This window comes from Littorina saxatilis, linkage group LG15 (genome assembly GCF_037325665.1).
Source record: "Littorina saxatilis isolate snail1 linkage group LG15, US_GU_Lsax_2.0, whole genome shotgun sequence".
NCBI classification, from domain to species: domain Eukaryota; kingdom Metazoa; phylum Mollusca; class Gastropoda; order Littorinimorpha; family Littorinidae; genus Littorina; species Littorina saxatilis.
In genome coordinates, this window is record NC_090259.1 from 44,143,336 (window position 1) to 44,162,740 (window position 19,405).

Sequence of the window (19,405 nt, forward strand, 5' to 3'; positions counted from 1 at the left end):
TATATTTAGGGATCTTACCTCTAAAGTCAAGACTGCTTTTTAACAAAGGAATCTTTATGCATAAAATTATATCCGAAACTCTACCCCAAACCATTTGTTCAAAGTTCTCTTTGAAGAATTCACACCACCTTAAGAAACTAGGATAGACTTATTTAAGTCTAGTCTAGTTTATTCAGGTGGCCGTCTCTGGAACGCTCTTCCGAATGCCTTACGGGAAGCTACCAGCACAGATTCTTTCAAAAACAAATATATATCCCATTTAATGAAAATAGTATATTCTTGATTGTTATGTCCTTTGGGACACAGTCACTCACTTTTGATTTATTGTTTTGTTCATGAAATTATGATGTTCTGCATAATATCCATTGTCTTACAGAGTTGATGTACTATTGCACAGTATTCTGACTCTGACTTGCACATTTTTGCTTTCCACCTTGTCATGAACATTTATAAACTAAAATGTTTCATATAATGCACATAACTTATACTAATTATGTAAGTATGTAGTAGTAGTTATTATAGTAGATTTAGTCCCTCTTTAGGGCGAGGGCCAGATGCAAAAAAGTATACCAATGCTTATTCTGTTACCCTCGTAAAATAAAGAATTGTCATTGTCATTGTCATTGTCTCTCTCTCAGTCTCTCTCTCTCTCAGTCTCTCTCTCTCTCTCTCTCTCTCTCTCTCAGGCTCTCTCTCTCTCTCTCTCTCTCTCTCTCTCTCTCTCTCTCTCTCTCTCTCTCTCTCTCTCTCTCTCTCTCTCTCTCTCTCTCTCTCTCTCTCTCTCTCTCCATGCAGGTCGGGGTTGAAGGGTACATGTGCTCGGATCATTTTGTAAAATAGAGAGCTACGGTTGGTTGTCAGCTTACACTAATTACTATTTTGGGTAGACTTTTCTTTGAAATTTGATGTTAACGTCAGTGTTAGTTTGTGTTTTCGAATTAGCATATCTTTTGATCTCGACTGAGCCACGATCATTTCGTGACCTCACAGCTCCAGGTTTTAAAGCATTGCCGGCTGACAGGGTTTTATTGTACTTTTCTGGTGCCTATCCCTTCTTTTATTGCACTTCAGGCAAAAAGAAGAAAAGGCAACGAAAAATCTAGACAATAAGGCACGATCAAAAGATCGTTACACTAGGCCATCTCAAAGTTAGGATAGTCAATAGTACTGGTCAAAAGATCAGATATAGGCCTCGCGGCCTTAGACATCTGCAAATTTATCTCTATCATTCTATCTAAAACGACGTAAGGGAAATCACTCAGTTTGGCGACTGCAGCCATTTGTCACGTGAGCACGAAGAGCTGTGCTATCAATGTGTAATCAACCTACCAGTGACTTCTTTTACAGTCGGTTGGTGTTATAAGTAGAGGTCTTAGTGGATTTGAAACAGGTAATCTTCAAGTGAACTTTAGCGTTGTGGTTTCATTACATGCAGCTATCGGGAGGGCGTTAGCCAAAACTTGCTTCAGACTGAATGAATCATGTTTCTCCGCCTAGTTCAAGCTGTTCAATTATCTTGAGTGAGAGATTCTTGTCAAGATCTTGCAACTGAAGCAGATTTGTGATGTAATTCGATCAATTTTACCCAAAATTCGATGTTGTCGAAATCGCACCAAACATAATACGTCCCATTCCCATGAATAAGCGAAGTGGATTCACAGCGCGCGGCGCGTTGTGCTGCGTTGCGATTTAGAACGCGCGGCGCTACGAGGAGCGCTGCGATTCACGACGCGCGATGTATTCTGCTGTTACATTTTCTTTACAATCGCAAAGTTTACAACAGCTACATCTATTTCATCTATTTGAGAAATAAAAATTAAAACTCAATAAAACGAAAAACAGCTCCATTCTCTCTCTCTCACTCTTTCAACTGAGTTCACCATATATCGCTGTGCCCTCGGATGTAAAACGTGCCTAAGTTCCGGTGTCACGGCGTGAGTTTACACTGTCCTGAGTTTACGCAGTGGCCCCAATGCGCGTGCGTCGAAATATGCGTCACTTCCGCCATCGTGAATTTGCCGAACTCGCCGAAGCCGGTTGTTTTCACTTTGAGTAAGGAAGGTGTCAATCACGTTTTTAGTGATCATAACCCGCACGATGGAACAGTTCGCTCATCAGATGCTTTCTTTGAAACATTTTCTCTGAAATCACACGCACCGAGGCAGAAACAAAATACAAACAAAAATACAGAACAGAAGAAAACAGAACAGAACCCCACCCAAAAACACCCACCACACTGGGGCGCATGCGGCGACTCTGGGAACCAAGGATGAGAGAGAGTAAACGTTCATTCAAGTTTATGTTAACACATTTACAATTTGCTATTTCTCTCTTTATTTTGATTATCACGATAATTCATTTATGTCACTGCAACAAACAACACTTAAGTCAACTCAAACCCAGACGCATGTATAAGACAAGTATCCATTTTGATTTTGGCAACTAGAGGAAGCATTTCTGATTCCGAACATATCCAGCATTATGTGGTTTTTTTTTTAAAACACAAACATGAAAAAGGTGACTAAAACAATCTCTACGAGGGAGCATATAATTATAAATAGTCCAAGGTAACAAACACAAAACCATCGATTCCCACTATTCTAAAATTCAAATCTGATCTAAATTTGTTGAGAAAAAAATCTACACCTTTTCTTCCAACACTCGCAGACCACTGACAAACACAAACCCATCGATTTCCCACTGAATTCTTTGATACAGTGGCGAACGCGATCGGCCGCGAAACAAAGACGGTCACCGTGGCAACCTCAAAAATGCTTTGGTAAATTCACATCATCATAAACTCACGACGCTGTAGGCGTCGTGAATTTGGTCAGGAAGTGACGTATATTTCGACGCATGCGCATTGGGGCCACAGCGTAAACTCAGGACAGTGTAAACTCACGACGTGACACCGGCCTTGAATACTTGGCCGTCATATCACTACATGTCATTGCAATGGCTTCTACTGTATGGAAAGCAGCTGAGTTTTTAAACTGGGATGACGTTTTTAAACAAGTATCCGAGAACAGTGCCGAACTAACCGCTGTTAATTGGTGTAACACCAGTTAACAGCTTCAGCAGCCATTTTGGAATTCGCGCATGCGCAGATCGTTTTTTTCTCGTTTTTTTTCGTGTTTTTTTCCCCCCGGTTGATTAGAACGCATATATTCAGTCTGCAGAAAGTGCAATTTTGTAGTCTTGCAGCCCTGAAGTTGCTTCAAAATTGTTGTTCAAAATGTTGTTGATAATCATACATGTACAAAAATAAAGCGCGTCAACAATCAGCCATGCGTTGCTCAGAATCACAATAGCCCGCTCCGAGAAAAGTCGCTCTGGATTGGTCTATGCAACGGGCTCACAACGAGGCAAATCGCGGTGGATCCCTCGGGTCACGTCGGAAACCATGCCGAGAAGATCGAAACCCGCTACACGGCATCGCAGTGTAAACACCGCCGCCATCTTGGATAACGGGGCGGACGGTGGGCGAGCATATACCAAAGCCGCTCGCCGAGTGCTAACAGAGACGAGTTGCCCAGAGCGAACCGCCACGGGTCGCTCGCAGTGCGAATGACAAAAAGCCATTTCTTAGGGCAGTGCAGGAAAGCGCTCGCGAAGCACTCGGCGAGCGGCTTTGGTATATGCTCGCCCACCGCCCGCCGCGTTATCCAAGATGGCGGCGGTGTTTACACTGCGATGCCGTGTAGCGTGTTTCGATCTTCTCGGCGTGGTTTTTGACGTGACCCGAGGGATCCACCGCTTTTTAAGGTTCAGGGACTACCCCAGCTAAATTTCCCATCATAATCATAACTACATTCTCTCTGACGATTTCACTGACCGAATCGTCTACTAGTTTAAGAAGTACAACTTTTTTCATATCTCGCAGCAATCGTGCTTTCTTCGTCGCCATCGTGAAGCGATTTGCCTCGTTGTGAGCCCGTTGCATAGACCAATCCAGAGCGACTTTTCTCTGAGCGGGCTATTGTGATTCTGAGCAACGCATGGCAGAGCAATAGCTGGTGAGAGCAATAGCCGCTCTCTGGGAATCGCTGCGCTGCACAACACGCTGCGCTCTGTGAATCGCCGCGCTGCACAGCGCGCCGCGCTCTGTGACAGGGTTCGTACAGGTCATGGAAAACCTGGAAAGTTATGGAATTTGATTTTTAATTTTCCAGGCCTGGAAAGTCTTGGAATTTCAATTCAAGCCATGGAAAGTCATGGAGTTTAACAAAAATAAGAAAGAAAAATAATTAACCTTTAGCACTCCAGCGGCGATTTTCGTCGCCCAGCCATTCCCCGCCCCCTTTGCCAGCCAGCGGCGATTTGCATCGCCAGCACAAGGCTGTGTTCGTATGACCAACTTCTCGTTCGTATTTGCATACGAGAATAACGGTATTTTTAACGGCACTTGAGCTGCATTTGAGTCGGTTTCGTCGAAGTTTTCTGCTTTTGTTTTTCCATCGATAAAGTACTTTAGCACTTCGACAAGCAAGATGGAGGATGATGAGTTTGAAACTTTCTTTCGAGTCAAGTTGTTTCTTGACAACAAAAAGTATGCGGAATTGGAACGAATTACCGAGGAAGATCTTCGCAATGAACTGTGTATCGCGGTGAAAAAAATGACAGTTCGTCAAGTCACAGTGACGGTTACGAAACGGAATTTACGAAAGTGCAGATGGATACTAAACAGTGGCTGGTCCAGTTTAGTGAAATGTCGTAGCCTATTGTAACCCGTGACCATTTTGAAGGGTAGGCCACTCACCTGTACATTATCATTATTTTGTATAACAATTTGTGCAATAATGCATCCTTTGAACACTTCCATGCCAAGTGATAAACAAATCTGTATTCTAGCAAGGGAACTGCTCCTGCAAAGGGTATAGTACCTAGTAAACGCCCACCCCTAACTTTTGGGCAAAACTGGTGCATAGGGGGGTGGGGGGGGGGGGGTGGGAGTATAGGGGAAGGGCTCCTAATATGGACCACCTTTTGTTTCATGCTTATAACTAGCTTGTTTTTTTTGCGAAGACGTTTCATTTTGTGTTTGGTAGTCGCTGCACCTGCAGGGTTCGCGACGACCGAACGTAGAGCTGGACGAACACGTTCGTTTCAAAGTCCGAGATAACTTTTTGCAACCTGTTGACGGACTCGAACGTACTTCCTACTGTCAAAACTGCTTCGCTGTGAAGTCCGCTATCCATGACTAAAGTAAACCGGCCTGCATACGGGTAGAAACGCACAACCACTACTAATGAACTGTTAAACACGTCTGTCCTCACTCAACCCACGCTTTAAAATGGCCGCTCAAACCGGATCAAACCGGAAGTAGAGCGCGGTCCTGGCGGGGAAATGCTTTTTGGCGTAATCAAAGCAAAGAAGGGAAAAGTTACGGGCGGCGTAAGTGTAGCCACTGCGAATAAGAAAAGAAATATTTTGCGTTGAAAGTCAAAATACCATTTTTGATCACAAATTAGAATCCAAGAGGGGAATACATGGTCCAAAGTACGATCAGCAGAGCTTGAGATGGGAGGGGAATAGTCAGTATTAAGTATGTGTGAAATATACTGGGAGTGTATACAAGACCTGACCACTGAAAACACTCCGGCTGTTTAACTTCCGGTCGCGAAGCGAATTTAGTAGTAGTAGTAGTGGTTAGGGACTGGATTGGTATCCATAAGACTCACGGCTTTTTTCGCATCCCGTCTCATTATCAAATTTTATTGCAGCTCAATCTTATTAACATGCTCAAAGTCGTATTTACTAAATATCAATTATCGTACAAATAAAGTGACTCAGTCATAAGTCAAACATACGTCCAGCAGATTTTTGAAAGTGTTCATAGTTGTGCATTTTTAACAACATCAGACAGTGTGTTCCATGATGGTGCAACTCTGTTAGAAAAGGAATGTTTCCGGATATTAGTTTTAGTAAATTCAATGAAGATTTTGTTTGTCTGTTTGTTTGTTTGCTTAACGCCCAGCCGACCACGAAGGGCCATATCAGGGCGGTGCTGCTTTGACATACATGTATAACGTGCACCATGCACACACAAGACAGAAGTCGCAGCACAGGCTTCATGTCTCACCCAGTCACATTATTCTGAACCTGCCCCCTTAAGCATAATCAACAAGTCATTTAAGACTTGAAGTCTCAAAATGAACTGTATGAATGATTTCCGTGTTTTTTTTACATGGGTTTTAAGAACAGAAACATCATTAAAACTGCCATTTTCAATCAAGGGAGGCAACTCTGTTGTGTAAATGATGTCCCTTGGTTTAACAAAAACATCTAGGGGTATCACTTAAATTGGGAGATATTGTATACATGTACATTGTATAGTTTCATGAAGATCGGTCCATTGTTTTTTTCTGAACGGCTTTATACATGCACACACACAGTCACATACACCACCACCAATTGTCACAATTCCCCGTCTATGTTCAAACATTTAGTCAAAACTTGACTTGATGTTAACACAAATCAGAGAATTACAGGCCTTAGAACATAGCTTGTAAAACTGCAATACATTTACCTATTTGTTATCTATACCAGAGAGGTATATTTTGTCAACTTTTATTAACTTTTCAATCATTGGAAAGTATTGTCCCCACAAACTCTGATATTGCTACCCATGAGCTTGTGGCTGACCAAGTTGTTGTGTGAAGAACCTGTGGTTGCGAGGGAAATAATGCAGAACAGAATACACAACCTTTCTACTTTACAGATGGGAAGTTAGTAGCAGAGGGGAGGGAGAATAATCATTAACTGTATTGAAAGACAGCTAGGCAATCAACTGAATGCAATTAGTATCCAAATTGACTAAAAGTAGCATCAAAATAGGTCCCATGAAGTTTGTATTGTTTGGCGATAAGTTGGACAGACCTATTTTATTCCGGCACTAATAAGAAAATCTGTGTGGTGTGCGGTTTTGGCAAACAGCTTAGATCAGTAGTCTTAAAATGGATTGAATGCTAACCCCTGTTGCCAGTTTTGGTGTTTTTCAAAGTTGGTCACTCGATGATGGGACCGGTCCATTGCTGTTGGCGTGAGATTTGAACCCTGCATTTTGCGATGCATGATTTTACTTTTAGTAGGCTTTCTACTGTGTCCAAACGCTTTAGTGTGCCTGTGTGTGTATGTGTGTGAGCGCAAGAGAAATCTTTTCTCCGCTTCTTTAAACTGCTGAACATTGTTGTTCCCACAGTAATGATTTAAACGCTGATCAACCAAGAACCTACAACACCTCGGAGAGTGAGCTGCTATGAACGGCCAACACCTTGATCAGTGAACAGTCAGCACCTTGAACTGTCAGGAACCATGGCTTCTCCCAGCAGCATGGAGGAAGGAGACTCAGCTCTTCTCTCAGATGTCAAGATAGAGATTGATGTTGCAGAAGAGTGTTTGCACATCACTGAAACACGCCCCTATGGTAAGGTTCATAAGATCAGGGGAATGAAACACCTAATGGGGAGGAAGGGGATGTTTTGGGGGAGTGGTGGTGGTCAAATGACATTGGTGATGACCAGTCTTGAAAGCACTTCAATCACGGACGCTACCACCTGGTGTGTTAAGGGTGGAGATTTTTTCGATCTTACAGGTCAACTTATGTGCAGACCTGGTAGTGCCTTATCCCCCACACGCAAGCACAAGACCAAGTGCGCACTGAAAAGATCCTGTGGTCCATGTCATTGTCAGAGTTCGGTGGGTTAAAGAAACACGAAAATACCCAGTATGCTTCCCCTCGAAAGCGGCGTATGGCTGCCTAAATGGCGGGGTAAAAACGGTCATACACGTAAAACCCCATTTGTGCAAAAACATGAGTGAACGTGGGAGTTTACACCCATGAACGAAGAAGAAGAAGAAAGCACTTCACACCTTTTGAGGGGGTAGTAGACAAAACGGTCTGGCTGACCAATATATATTGTGGTTGCCAGCTTGGGTGGTGTGTTGGGGACTTGACACAGTTTAGACTATTGAGTGTTGCTTTTTAAATTGCCTGCTTCTGCTTTCAGGTATGTTGAATCAGCAAGCAGAATGCCATTGCCCAAAACAGGAACCAGGAGAAACATTTGATACAGTGCAGCCATTGAAAGGACAAGGTGCAGTCAGCACTCACAGCGATACCTGGCTGAAACAGGAGACAAGAGACCAGGACAGTGGTACTGTACCTCTATTTATATCTTTGTCGAATATAAGCCATGTAGGTCTTAACAGGGGGGAATCTAACAACAGGGAAAGTCTCAGAAAAGTGGGTCTTTATGATGAGAGAGAGATGTGGGCGACCTGGACGTCTTGATGGTAAATTGTTCCAATTACCCAAAGCAGTTGATTTTCAAATGTTTAATAGGGTTTCTTGAGCATCACTTTCTCACCAGGCTGGAAAACTTGGGCAGCTCTGTTCTTCTTCTTCTTCTGCGTTCGATGTTGGTGGCCGTGCTAGATCCTCAGACCAGTGGCTGCCAGGAAGTCCGCAGTCTTGCGCAGTTCTGGCTGCAGGACACCAGGACGACACCACATCGATCCAAGGATAATTGTACGGCCATATTATCGTGGGAGCGTAGACAGCCGATTTTCTCCCCACGCCAAGTTGGCTGCTGTCTTCCGTCTTCGGTGGTTGAGGTTCTTACTCAGGGTAGGGCAGCTCTGTTAAAAGGTGGACATAGGTTTCAGGGCCCAGCTGAAAACAAGATTTCTTGGTGGTTCGTTCGTTACTCTTACCATCCTGATCACTTACATTAACACCAGAGTGTGTGAAAGACTCCAAAAATGCAGATGAAACACACCAACCTCGGAGTCCGGAGTCATTTTGAGCAAACTTTGTCACTGTCTATTTTTCGATCAAATTGTTATGTAATCTCATGTTATTAAAAGATGTTCGAATTTGTTTTTGCAACAATGCTCATCAAGTGATTTTACAAACAATAAAACCATTGTAATTTGGAAATTGTCTTAATTCGCTGAATAACAATGGGTTCTTTTATACGTTAGATCGGGAAAGACATCATACAGAGTTGTTCACAATCCCAAAAATACACTGAAGTCTTTTTCAAAAACTATGGTCTGTTTGAATGACTTTAAGCAATTTTCAACATTATAAATGGAGAAAACTTGACTCTGAGCAATTATCGCTGTGCAGGGAAATCAGCAAGGTTTTATGTTTAGCTATGTGTCAAAGTGAGAGGATGTTGTTTTCTCGCACTAAAGCATGAAAAGACCGTTGGCGATCTACAACATACAGAAGTTCACGTGAGAGGAAAGTAATCTTTGAGCTAAACTGGGTTGTTTATTGTTCACTGAGACAAACAGAGATATGAAAGGATTTTGACGGGCACAGTGGCGTAGTTGATAAGACATCGGCCTCCTTACCGGAAGGTCGTGAGTTCAAACCGCCTGGTGGGTCCAGGGTGGCGATTTTTCCAATCTCCCAGGTCAACTAATGTGTAGACCTGCTAGTGCCTTAGCTCCCTTCGTGTATTCACGCAAGCACAAGACCAGGGGTGCGTTGCATAGAGCGGACGTTCTGTTCGCGAAGAGACAAAAAGTTTTCATGTTGTAAGCAACGCTATGTTCGCGGCGAACTGTTCACAGCGAACTCAATTCTACCCTCTCTACCCACTTTCAAGTAAATGGACCCATCTCTTCGCTGACGGCCGAGTCCATGCATGCATATTAGGGGCGATCATGCAAACAGTCGCTTTGTACTCGGAACAGCCCTCCCCATCCGCACTGACCAAAGTAGATGAGTCCAATCGCTTACAGCTCAGTCCATGAGTACATTTTAGGGGTGACGCTATGCATTGGGCCTCAGGATATCTGTGTGTGTTTGAGTTTCGTACCCCACGTGGAGAAGCAGGGCCTTTCCTTTTTACATTTAGTCAAGTTTTGACTAAATGTTTTAACATACAGGGGGGAATCGAGACGAGGGTCGTGGTGTGTGTGTCTGTCTGTGTTTGTGTGTGTAGAGCGTTTCAGACTACACTACTGGACCGATCGTTATGAAATTTGACATGAGAGTTCCTGGGAATGATATCCCCGGACATTTTTTTCTTTTTTTCGATAAATGTCTTTGATGACGTCATATCCGGCTTTTTGTAAAAGTTGAGGCGGCACTGTCACACCCTCATTTTGTAATCAAATTGATTGAAATTTTGGCCAAGCAATCTTCGACAAAGGCCGGACTTCGGTATTGCATTTCAGTTTGGTGGCTTAAAAATTAATAATGACTTTGGTCATTAAAAATCTGAAAATTGTAAAAAAAAATATTGTTTTTATAAAACGATCCACGTTTACGTTCATCTTATTCTTCATCATTTTCTGATTCCAAAAACATATAAATATGTTATATTTGGATTAAAAACAAGCTCTGAAAATTTCCCGCAGTGGGGCACTGCGGTTATGAAATTAAAGGCCCCTCCTGTTTTTGGAACCGCAGGAGCTTTCTAGTTTGCTGTTAGGTAGATTTTTGGTTCCTCTTTCCTGTCATGCTCTCTTTTTCTTCATGAATTCTTTTCTTTTTTCTGCCTTCTTGCTCATTCACCTGTATTTTTTCCAAAAATCTCTTCTCTTGCCGCTTGTCTCGCGATTCATGTATAGTTTAATCTGTTTGTGTTCTGATGTAAGTCCAGCAGTAGATAGGTTAAGCCTATTTTAACATACTGGAAACTGGTAATCTTCCAGTAGGTATTAATTTAGTTTTACTAAAGCCTGCTGGGACACAAGTAATGGGTTAGTGCATTTGTAAACAGGAATCGCTTGACAAGTGGCCCCCTTCATCCCCCCCTTCCTCGTCCTGATATGGCTCTGCGTAGTCGGCTGGACGTTAAGCAACAAATAAACAAACAAACAAACAAACTCTGAAAATTAAAAATATAAAAATTATGATCAAATCTAAATTTCAGAAATTGTTTTAAAAACTATTTCATCTTATTCCTTGTGGGTTCCTGATTCCAAAAACATATAGATATGATATGTTTGGATTAAAAACACGCTCAGAAAGTTAAAACGAAGAGAGGTACAGTAAAGCTTGCTATGAAGCACAGCGCAACCGCTACCGCGCCAAACAGACTCGTCACTTTCACTGCCTTTTGCATTAGCGGCGGACTACGTTCAGTTTCATTCTGTGAGTTCCACGGCTTGACTAAATGTAGTAATTTCGCCTTACGCGACTTGTTACATTTAGTCAAGTTTTGACTAAATGTTTTAACGTAGGGGGGGAATCGAGACGAGGGTGTGGTGTGTGTGTGTGCGTGTGTGTGTGTGTGTGTGCGTGTAGTGCGTTTCAGACTAAACTACTGGACCGATCTTTATGAAATTTGACATGAAAGTTCCTGGGAATGATATCCCCGGACGTTTTTTCTTTTTTTCGATAAATGTCTTTGATGACGTCATATCCGGCTTTTTGTAAAAGTTGAGGTGGCACTGTCACACCCTCATTTTTCAATCAAATTGATTGAAAGTTTGGCCAACCAATCTTCGACGAAGGCCGGACTTCGGTATTGCATTTCAGTTTGGTGGCTTAAAAATTAATTAATGACTTTGGTCATTAAAAATTTGAAAATTGTAAAAAAAAAAGAAAAAAATTTATAAAACGATCAAAATTTACGTTTATCTTATTTTTTATCATGTTCTGATTCCAAAAACATATAAATATGTTATATTTGGATTAAAAACAAGCTCTGAAAATTAAAAATATAAAAATTATGATCAAATTTAAATTTCCGAAATCGTTTCAAAAACTATTTCATCTTATTCCTTGTCGGTTCCTGATTCCAAAAACATATAGATATGATATGTTTGGATTAAAAAGACTCTCAGAAATTTAAAACAAAGAGAGGTACAGTAAAGCGTGCTATGAAGCACAGCGCAACCGCTGCCGCGCCAAACAGGCTCGTCACTTTCACTGCCTTTTGCACTAGCGGCGGACTACGTTCAGTTTCATTCTGTGAGTTCCACAGCTTGACTAAATGTAGTAATTTCGCCTTACGCGACTTGTTTTTTTTTGGTGGTCAGATTTCACAGTTGGATTTCTTGTCGAGTCCGTGGAAAAGTGTTGTGGTCTTCATGTCAGTCAATAAAGTTTGATTAAAGGGGAATGTTTAGGAGATAAAAGCCCGCGTGCGCGCGCGCTCTCTCTCTCTCTCTCTCTCTCTCTCTCTCTCTCTCTCTCTCTCTCTCTCTCTTTCTCTCTCTCTCTCTCTCTCCGTGTCTCTGTCTCTCTTTCTCTCGCTGTTCATCTGTCTGTTTCTTCCTTCCTTTCTTTCTCTTTCTCGATCTCTCTATCTGTCTCCCTCTCGCCCCCCTCTCTCTCTCGCTCTTCCGCACACACGCGCGCGTAAACACCCCCCCACACACACACACCCAAATATATGTTTGCATACACACATGCACACGTCACGGTGCGCACTTACTCACACATTAACATACACAAACAGTAAAACACACATAAATACAAACACGCACGCACACACACACTCACACACAAAAGTGTCACTATCTGCACGCATTCTTCTCGCTCTGACTTTTTGTGGACGTCAGCCTTTTCAATCTTAAGTCCGATCTTGTGAAAAAAGCAGATAACGCGACCTTGCAGCAAATACAAGATGACACACTTAAAGTGCCATGCAGTAGCGTATGTTACTACCAAAACACACAAGCAAATACACCCACACAATTCATTACACGGAAATAGGAAGGGGGGGGGAGAAAGAGAGAGAGTGAGAGAGAGAGAGAGTGACAGAGAGAGAGACAAAGAGAGAGAAAGGCAGAGAGAAAGAGAGAGAATGGGGAGACAGAGAGACAGACGAACATAAAGAATGTGTGAGTATGAGAGAGAGAGAGAGAGAGACAGAGACAGAGACATCACAATAAGTCGCATGAGTCACTTTCTGCACGCATTCTTCTCTCTGTGAATGTTTGTGGTCGTCAGCCTGTTCAATCATAAGTTCGATCTCGTGAAAAAACCAAAACATACACACACACCATAACACAAACATGCACATACATTCACCCAGAAACAAACACACACACACAACCTCACACAGCCCCCCCCCCCCCCCGCCCCGACACACACACACACACACACACATCCACGCACACGAACATATACATTCATGCACACACCACCCTTAACACACACTCACACACACTTATGCACACACCCACACGCACACACACACAACACACACACACGCACTCAAACAAGCTAACACACACACACCACACACACACACACACATACATACTCACACAATCAAACGCGTGTGCGCGCGCATACAAATACACATGCACACACACACACACACAACACACACACACAACACACACACGCACTCAAACAAGCTAACACGAACACACACACATACACACACACACACTTACAAACCACATACAGACATATCAATACACAGACACACATGCACACGCGCGCACTCACTCACACACATTAGCATGCAAACGCATATATGCACACACACACAAACACACATAAACAAGCACACACACACACACAACCACACACACACACAACCACACACGCACATGCCCAACCACACACACAAACACAACCACACACACACACACACAAACCACCCTTAACACACACTCACACATACTAACGCGCACACGCACACACACACACACATGCCTTTACATAAACCCAGACACATACACAGACACACACACACACACACCCAGACGCACACACACCCACACACGTGCGCGCACACACACACACACACAACCTTATACACACACACACACACACACAAGGTGCACACACACACATGAAACACACATGCACACACACAAACACATACAGGTGCTTTACACATTCACACATACACACACACACACACACACACACACACACACACACACACACACACACACACACACACACTCACACTTGCAGTCACGCGCGCGCACATGCACTCATGTACACACGTTCTGTGTGTGTGTGTGTGTGTGTGTGCTTGTGCATATGTATGTACAATATGTGTACGTGCGTGAGTGTGAGTGTGTATGCATGCGTGCGTATCAGTGCGCTCGCGCGTGTCTGCGAGTGTGTGTTTATACGTGTCTATGTTTGCCTATGTGTTTGTGTGTGTGTGTGTGTGTGTGTGTGTGAATGTGTGTGTGTGTTTGTCTGTGTGTGTGTGTTTGTGAGATAGTGAGAGAGAGAGAGAGAAAGAAAGAAAGAGAGAGAGAGAGAGAGAGAGAAAAAGAGAGAGAAAAAGAGATGAGGAGGGGAAGAGAGAGCGAAAGGGAGAGAGATAGAAAGATAAGAGAGAGAGACTTTCATACGGACACAAAGAGAGACAGACAGATTTAGAGAGAGATGGAAAGAAAGAAAAAGACATAGGAAGAGGGAAGGGAGAAAGAAAGAAAGAATGAAAATGAGAGACAGAGACGTAGACAGAGAGACAGGCACAGAGGGACTGAGAGAGAGACAGAGAAAGAGAGAGAACTCAGAACTCAGAACTCAGAACTTTATTACATAAGGATAAAGGTTTTAGGCTTAGCCTAATCTTCCAACCTGTCCTTGGAACATATACAGAGAATAATTGTAAACGAAAGCAAAGACTGCGCACATACACACACACACACATCCACACCCACGTATACACACACACATGCACACATAAACTCACACACACACACACACACACACACACACACACACACACACACACATGCACACACACACATGCACACACACATGCACACACACATGCACACACACACACACACACACACACACATATACACACACACATGCTCGCGCGCGCGAGCGTGCGCTCGCATATCTACACACAAGCACATGCTATCATTTCATACCTAAAAGGAACAGTATCTAATCAAAGTATTAAACTAGTAAAACATCAAAATAATGGTCGAGTATAAACATAAAAACAAAACACTTAAGAGCATTGCATACATTATCCGAGTACACAATGGAAACTAGACATCAGGGGCAGTTTATAGTGTGCTCAAATGTGAGTGCAACTGCCTTTTAAAGGCCTTTAATGATGCGGATCGTTTGATTTCTATTGGCAAAGAATTCCACAGAGATGATCCTGAAAAAGCTAAGCTGGATTTATAAAGATCTATACGAGGAATTGGAGGAAGTAAATTTTGAGACCCATACCTCTTCGTAACATGTGTAAAATAGGATTGCACATAACTGGGCACATCACCATGAACTACTTTATACATAAAGACAGCCTTATTGTATTCAAGGTGGGTTTTTAGGGGAAGGAAATTAAGGATGTTTAACTTCATTTCTGTAGACATGTGCGATTCATACAGGATAAGTTTTGCAGCACGACGGTACAAAGAATTGAGTTTTAATAAGTGAACATCGCTGCAGCCATCCCACAATGTCGAAGCAAAATTAATATGAGGCATTATATGAGCATGAACGAACATTTTTAATGTTTCAGACTTCGCATAATGTTTGAGTTTTGACAACAAATACAAATTCCTTGATAACACTTTGCAGAGGTTGTTTATGTGTGTTTGCCATTTCATTTCTTCATCAACAGTTACACCAAGTATGCGGTGTTCTTTAACTTGCTGTATTTGAGTTGTACCTAAGGACAGTTGTAATTTAAGAGGACTTAGCTGATGCTTTTGTCTTGTGGTAATAACAATGCTTTTAGTTTTTTCTGGGTGCAGTATCATGGCATTTGATGTGCACCATTTCGCAACTTCGTCCAAAGTGTTCTTCAGGGAAGAATTTACTGATTCCAACGAGGTGTTACTGGTATGGATAGACGAATCGTCTGCAAAAAACTCGCATTTGACTTTATCATCCGATACATGTAAAGGCAAATCATTAACGTAAATACAAAAGAGAATAGGTCCTAATATAGACCCTTGTGGGACGCCATGTCTTACTTGTGCAGTAGACGAATTCTGGCATTGTAGAGTGACATACTGTGTCCGGTCAGCAAGATACGATTTAAAGAAGTCACAGACCGAATCGTTTCTCAAATAATAGTGTAATTTGTTCAGCAATATGGAATGATCGACTAAGTCAAATGCTTTCTTAAAGTCCAGAAACAATGCTCCTGTAACTTCAGACTTGTTCATTGCTGACAGCCAAGCTTCGCAGAGAGACGTAAGAGCTGTGTGGCAAGAATGCTTGAACCGAAAACCGGATTGAAACTGATGGAACAAATTTTGTTCTTCCATGTAAGCAAGAAGATGCTTGTGCACATGCCTTTCTAATGGTTTTGACAAAACAGGCAGTAAAGAAATGGGTCTAAAATTACTTGGGTCTGAGAGATCTTTACATTTGGGAAGGGGTATGACTTTGGCGCTTTTCAATTTAGACGGAAAAAAGTTCTGCTCAATACTAAGGTTATATACAAACGTGAGCGAATCCACAATATACGGTAGAGAAAGCTTCAATAACTTCACGGGTATTTTATCAGGACCCATGGACTTTTTATTCTCCAGGTTTTCAATAAATGTTCCGACCTCATGAACTGCAATCGGAGGAATGATAAACGCTTCATTGTTTATTCTGTTCCGCTGACAGAATTCGTCCAATTTTTCAAAACAGTCATCTCTATCCCGAGAATTTGTTTCTGCCACAGAAGCCTTCAATTTATCCGCTAAAGATATAAAATGATTATTAAATTCTTCCGCAGATAGTTTTGTTAGATTAGCAGTTGACCTTTTCCTAGATTTATCAAGGATTTCATTTACTGCCCGCCAAATTGTTGCAGTATCTTTCTTATCGGAAATTAATTTATCAAAGTAACCAGTTTTTGATTGTCTCACACGGTTTAACACCTCATTCCTCTGCTGTTTATATTCGTCTGTCATCTTATTTTCCTTGAAATAATCTCTCAGAGCCATCGCCTCTATAATATCTGATGTTAACCAAGGCGGAAGTCTGGCATGTTTTACTCTATGCTGACGCAGGGGCACGTGCTTATCTATAATTGTGCTTAAAATGCTATACAAGTGATCAAAAGCATCATCTGCAAGACTGAAATCAAAAACGCTCTGAAATGGAGCTTCACTAAGATCACGAAAAAATGCAGACTCATCAAAATGTCTAAAACTTCTGTATTCTATGGTCGTGTGGCCTTTTGGTCCTGATTTAGGCAAGCGCATAGAGACCGAACAAAAAATAGGCATATGATCGCTAATACTGGAATTGGACACATACACATTAGAAACAATCTTCTTATTATCCGTATATATGTGATCAATAAGAGTTGCAGTTGTGTCTGTTATTCTTGTTGGGTTCAGAACCAGTTGATGAAGACCTAATAAAGTTGTTGTTGAATTCCATACTGTTTGAGGCTTATTCAGATTAATATTAAAATCTCCAAGCAATACAATATCTTTATTGCGTGAGAGAGAGCAAGCAAGACAGAGAGAGAGAGAGACTGCGATAGAGAGAAAGAGACAGAGAGAGAGTCAACCGGCAAGCTCAGTACAGTGCAATAGTTTCTGGCGTGCCACCTCTCAGGTACGTTACAGAATGCTCCCCGCAAACACCCGTTGCCTAGACCATTCTCGGCGAGCGGTCGCCATTGTTACGCTTCAGTGACCCCAGACAATGGTACTCATACCGAGCGCTTGCTAACGCTCGCGAGCGCCACAACAAAACTATGCGTTGCCTAGAAAACGTTCGCAAACGTTCTGTGGCGCTCTGCCTATGCAACGCACCCCAGGTGCGCACGGAAAAGATCCTGTAATCCATGTCAGAGTTTGGTGGGTTATAGAAACACAAAAATACCCAGCATGCTTCCCCTGAAATCGGCATTGCTTTGCCAAAATGTCAATCAATTTGATTGAAAAATTAGGGTGTGAGAGTGCCGCCTCAACTTTTACAAAAAGCCGGATATGACGTCATCAAAGATATTTATCGAAAAAATGAATAAAACGTCCGGGTATCTTCTTCTTGTTGTTCGCTGTTAGATCGTCAGTCCGGACTGCAGGGCGAAAAGTGCTGTCCTCTCCAAGTTCTCTCTGGACGGGTATATAATTCCCAGGAACTCTCATGTCAAATTTCATAAAGATCGGTCCAGTAGTTTAGTCTGAATCGCTCTACACACACACACACACACACACACCCACACACCATGACCCTTGTCTCGATTCCCCCTCTATGTTAAAACATTTAGTCAAAACTTGACTAAATGTAAAAAAGAAATGACTTTTTTCGCGCATCGTTGCAAGGATTTGGCTGTCATTTGACACATCAGTGATTTTTCATATCAACTTTAAAATTGGAAGAGTAAGGTTGGTTCCAACTCAATGCTCTCCGAGATAAGTACTATCTAATCGTGGAGTCTATAAACCTTGTTGGCGCATTAAAAGGAAAGAAATATTGTTCTCAACCACACTCCACCATACACTGAACAGAAACACCATAGAAACCATGGATTTTTTGCTGTTTTTCAGTTTTGTGGTCGCTCTCTTTTAGATCAGCCTGACAGCGCAACGGATTTGAACGAAATGTGTATGAACTGTTAGGTAAGACACCAAATAAACTTTTGGATGTAAAAAATGGGGCGGTCTCTTTGATGTCTTGAGAGGAAACATGGCCAGGGTAGTACCTAGTAGCGGAAACATGCATTATCACAAGTTGTTCGACTGGTACTCAGGCGGTCTCTTTCATTTTTTTCGTATTTTGATACACTCGAGAAGGAAAAAAGTCGCTCCTTATGACCCGGAAAATACGGTACATGCTTTTACACGACTTTTTAAATTTTACTTCTAAAATTACAGTAAAGTGAACATTTGAACTATGCCTCTCTATACCCCCCGCGGGTTAGGGGGAAGAATTTACCCGATGCTCCCCAGCATGTCGTAAGAGGCGACTAACGGATTCTGTTTCTCCTTTTACCCTTGTTAAGTGTTTCTTGTATAGAATATAGTCAATGTTTGTAAAGATTTTAGTCAAGCATTATGTAAGAAATGTCCTTTGTACTGGAAACTTGCATTCTCCCGGTAAGGTAATATATTGTACTACGTTGCAAGCCCCTGGAGCAATTTTTTGATTAGTGCTTTTGTGAACAAGAAACAATTAACAAGTGGCTCTATCCCGTCTCCCCCCCTTTCCCTGTCGCGATATAACCTTCGTGGTTGAAAACGACGTTTAACACCAAAGAAAGAAAGAAAGAAAGAGATGCCTCTCTATGGATTATATTATGAAGCTGTTGAAAACATGCAGAGATTGTACTTTCAAAGATCGATGGGACGATCATTTGAAGGTGAGTGGGAAAACTTGTCTTGAGGCCATTTAGGGTTGAAATTAACTCTACAGCGAATTACTGATATAACGAACTAAAATGTATCTCCCTTGAGATTCGTTGTACCCGGACTCCACTGTATCATTCAGTTTAATATAGGTCTATGGTTTAAGTCACTGTTTTGACGGTTG

The 19,405-nt window shown here is 42.2% G+C and overlaps 1 protein-coding gene across 3 annotated transcripts in view; it reads left to right on the forward strand.

The window, feature by feature from the left end:
- The first annotated feature begins 1,284 nt into the window (after window positions 1-1,284).
- Window positions 1,285-19,405, forward strand: part of LOC138949419 (gastrula zinc finger protein XlCGF57.1-like) — a 46,751-nt gene continuing 28,630 nt past the window's right edge. For 2 of the 3 annotated variants that reach the window (XM_070321243.1, XM_070321244.1), the window contains exons 1-3: window positions 1,285-1,390; window positions 7,202-7,426; window positions 8,010-8,156. In XM_070321243.1, the coding sequence (XP_070177344.1) occupies window positions 7,315-7,426; window positions 8,010-8,156 (259 nt within the window). In that variant the 5' untranslated portion in view covers window positions 1,285-1,390; window positions 7,202-7,314. Of the gene's footprint in view, window positions 1,391-7,201; window positions 7,427-8,009; window positions 8,157-19,405 lie in introns of those variants that run through there. The other variant, XM_070321245.1, reaches the window with a different exon arrangement.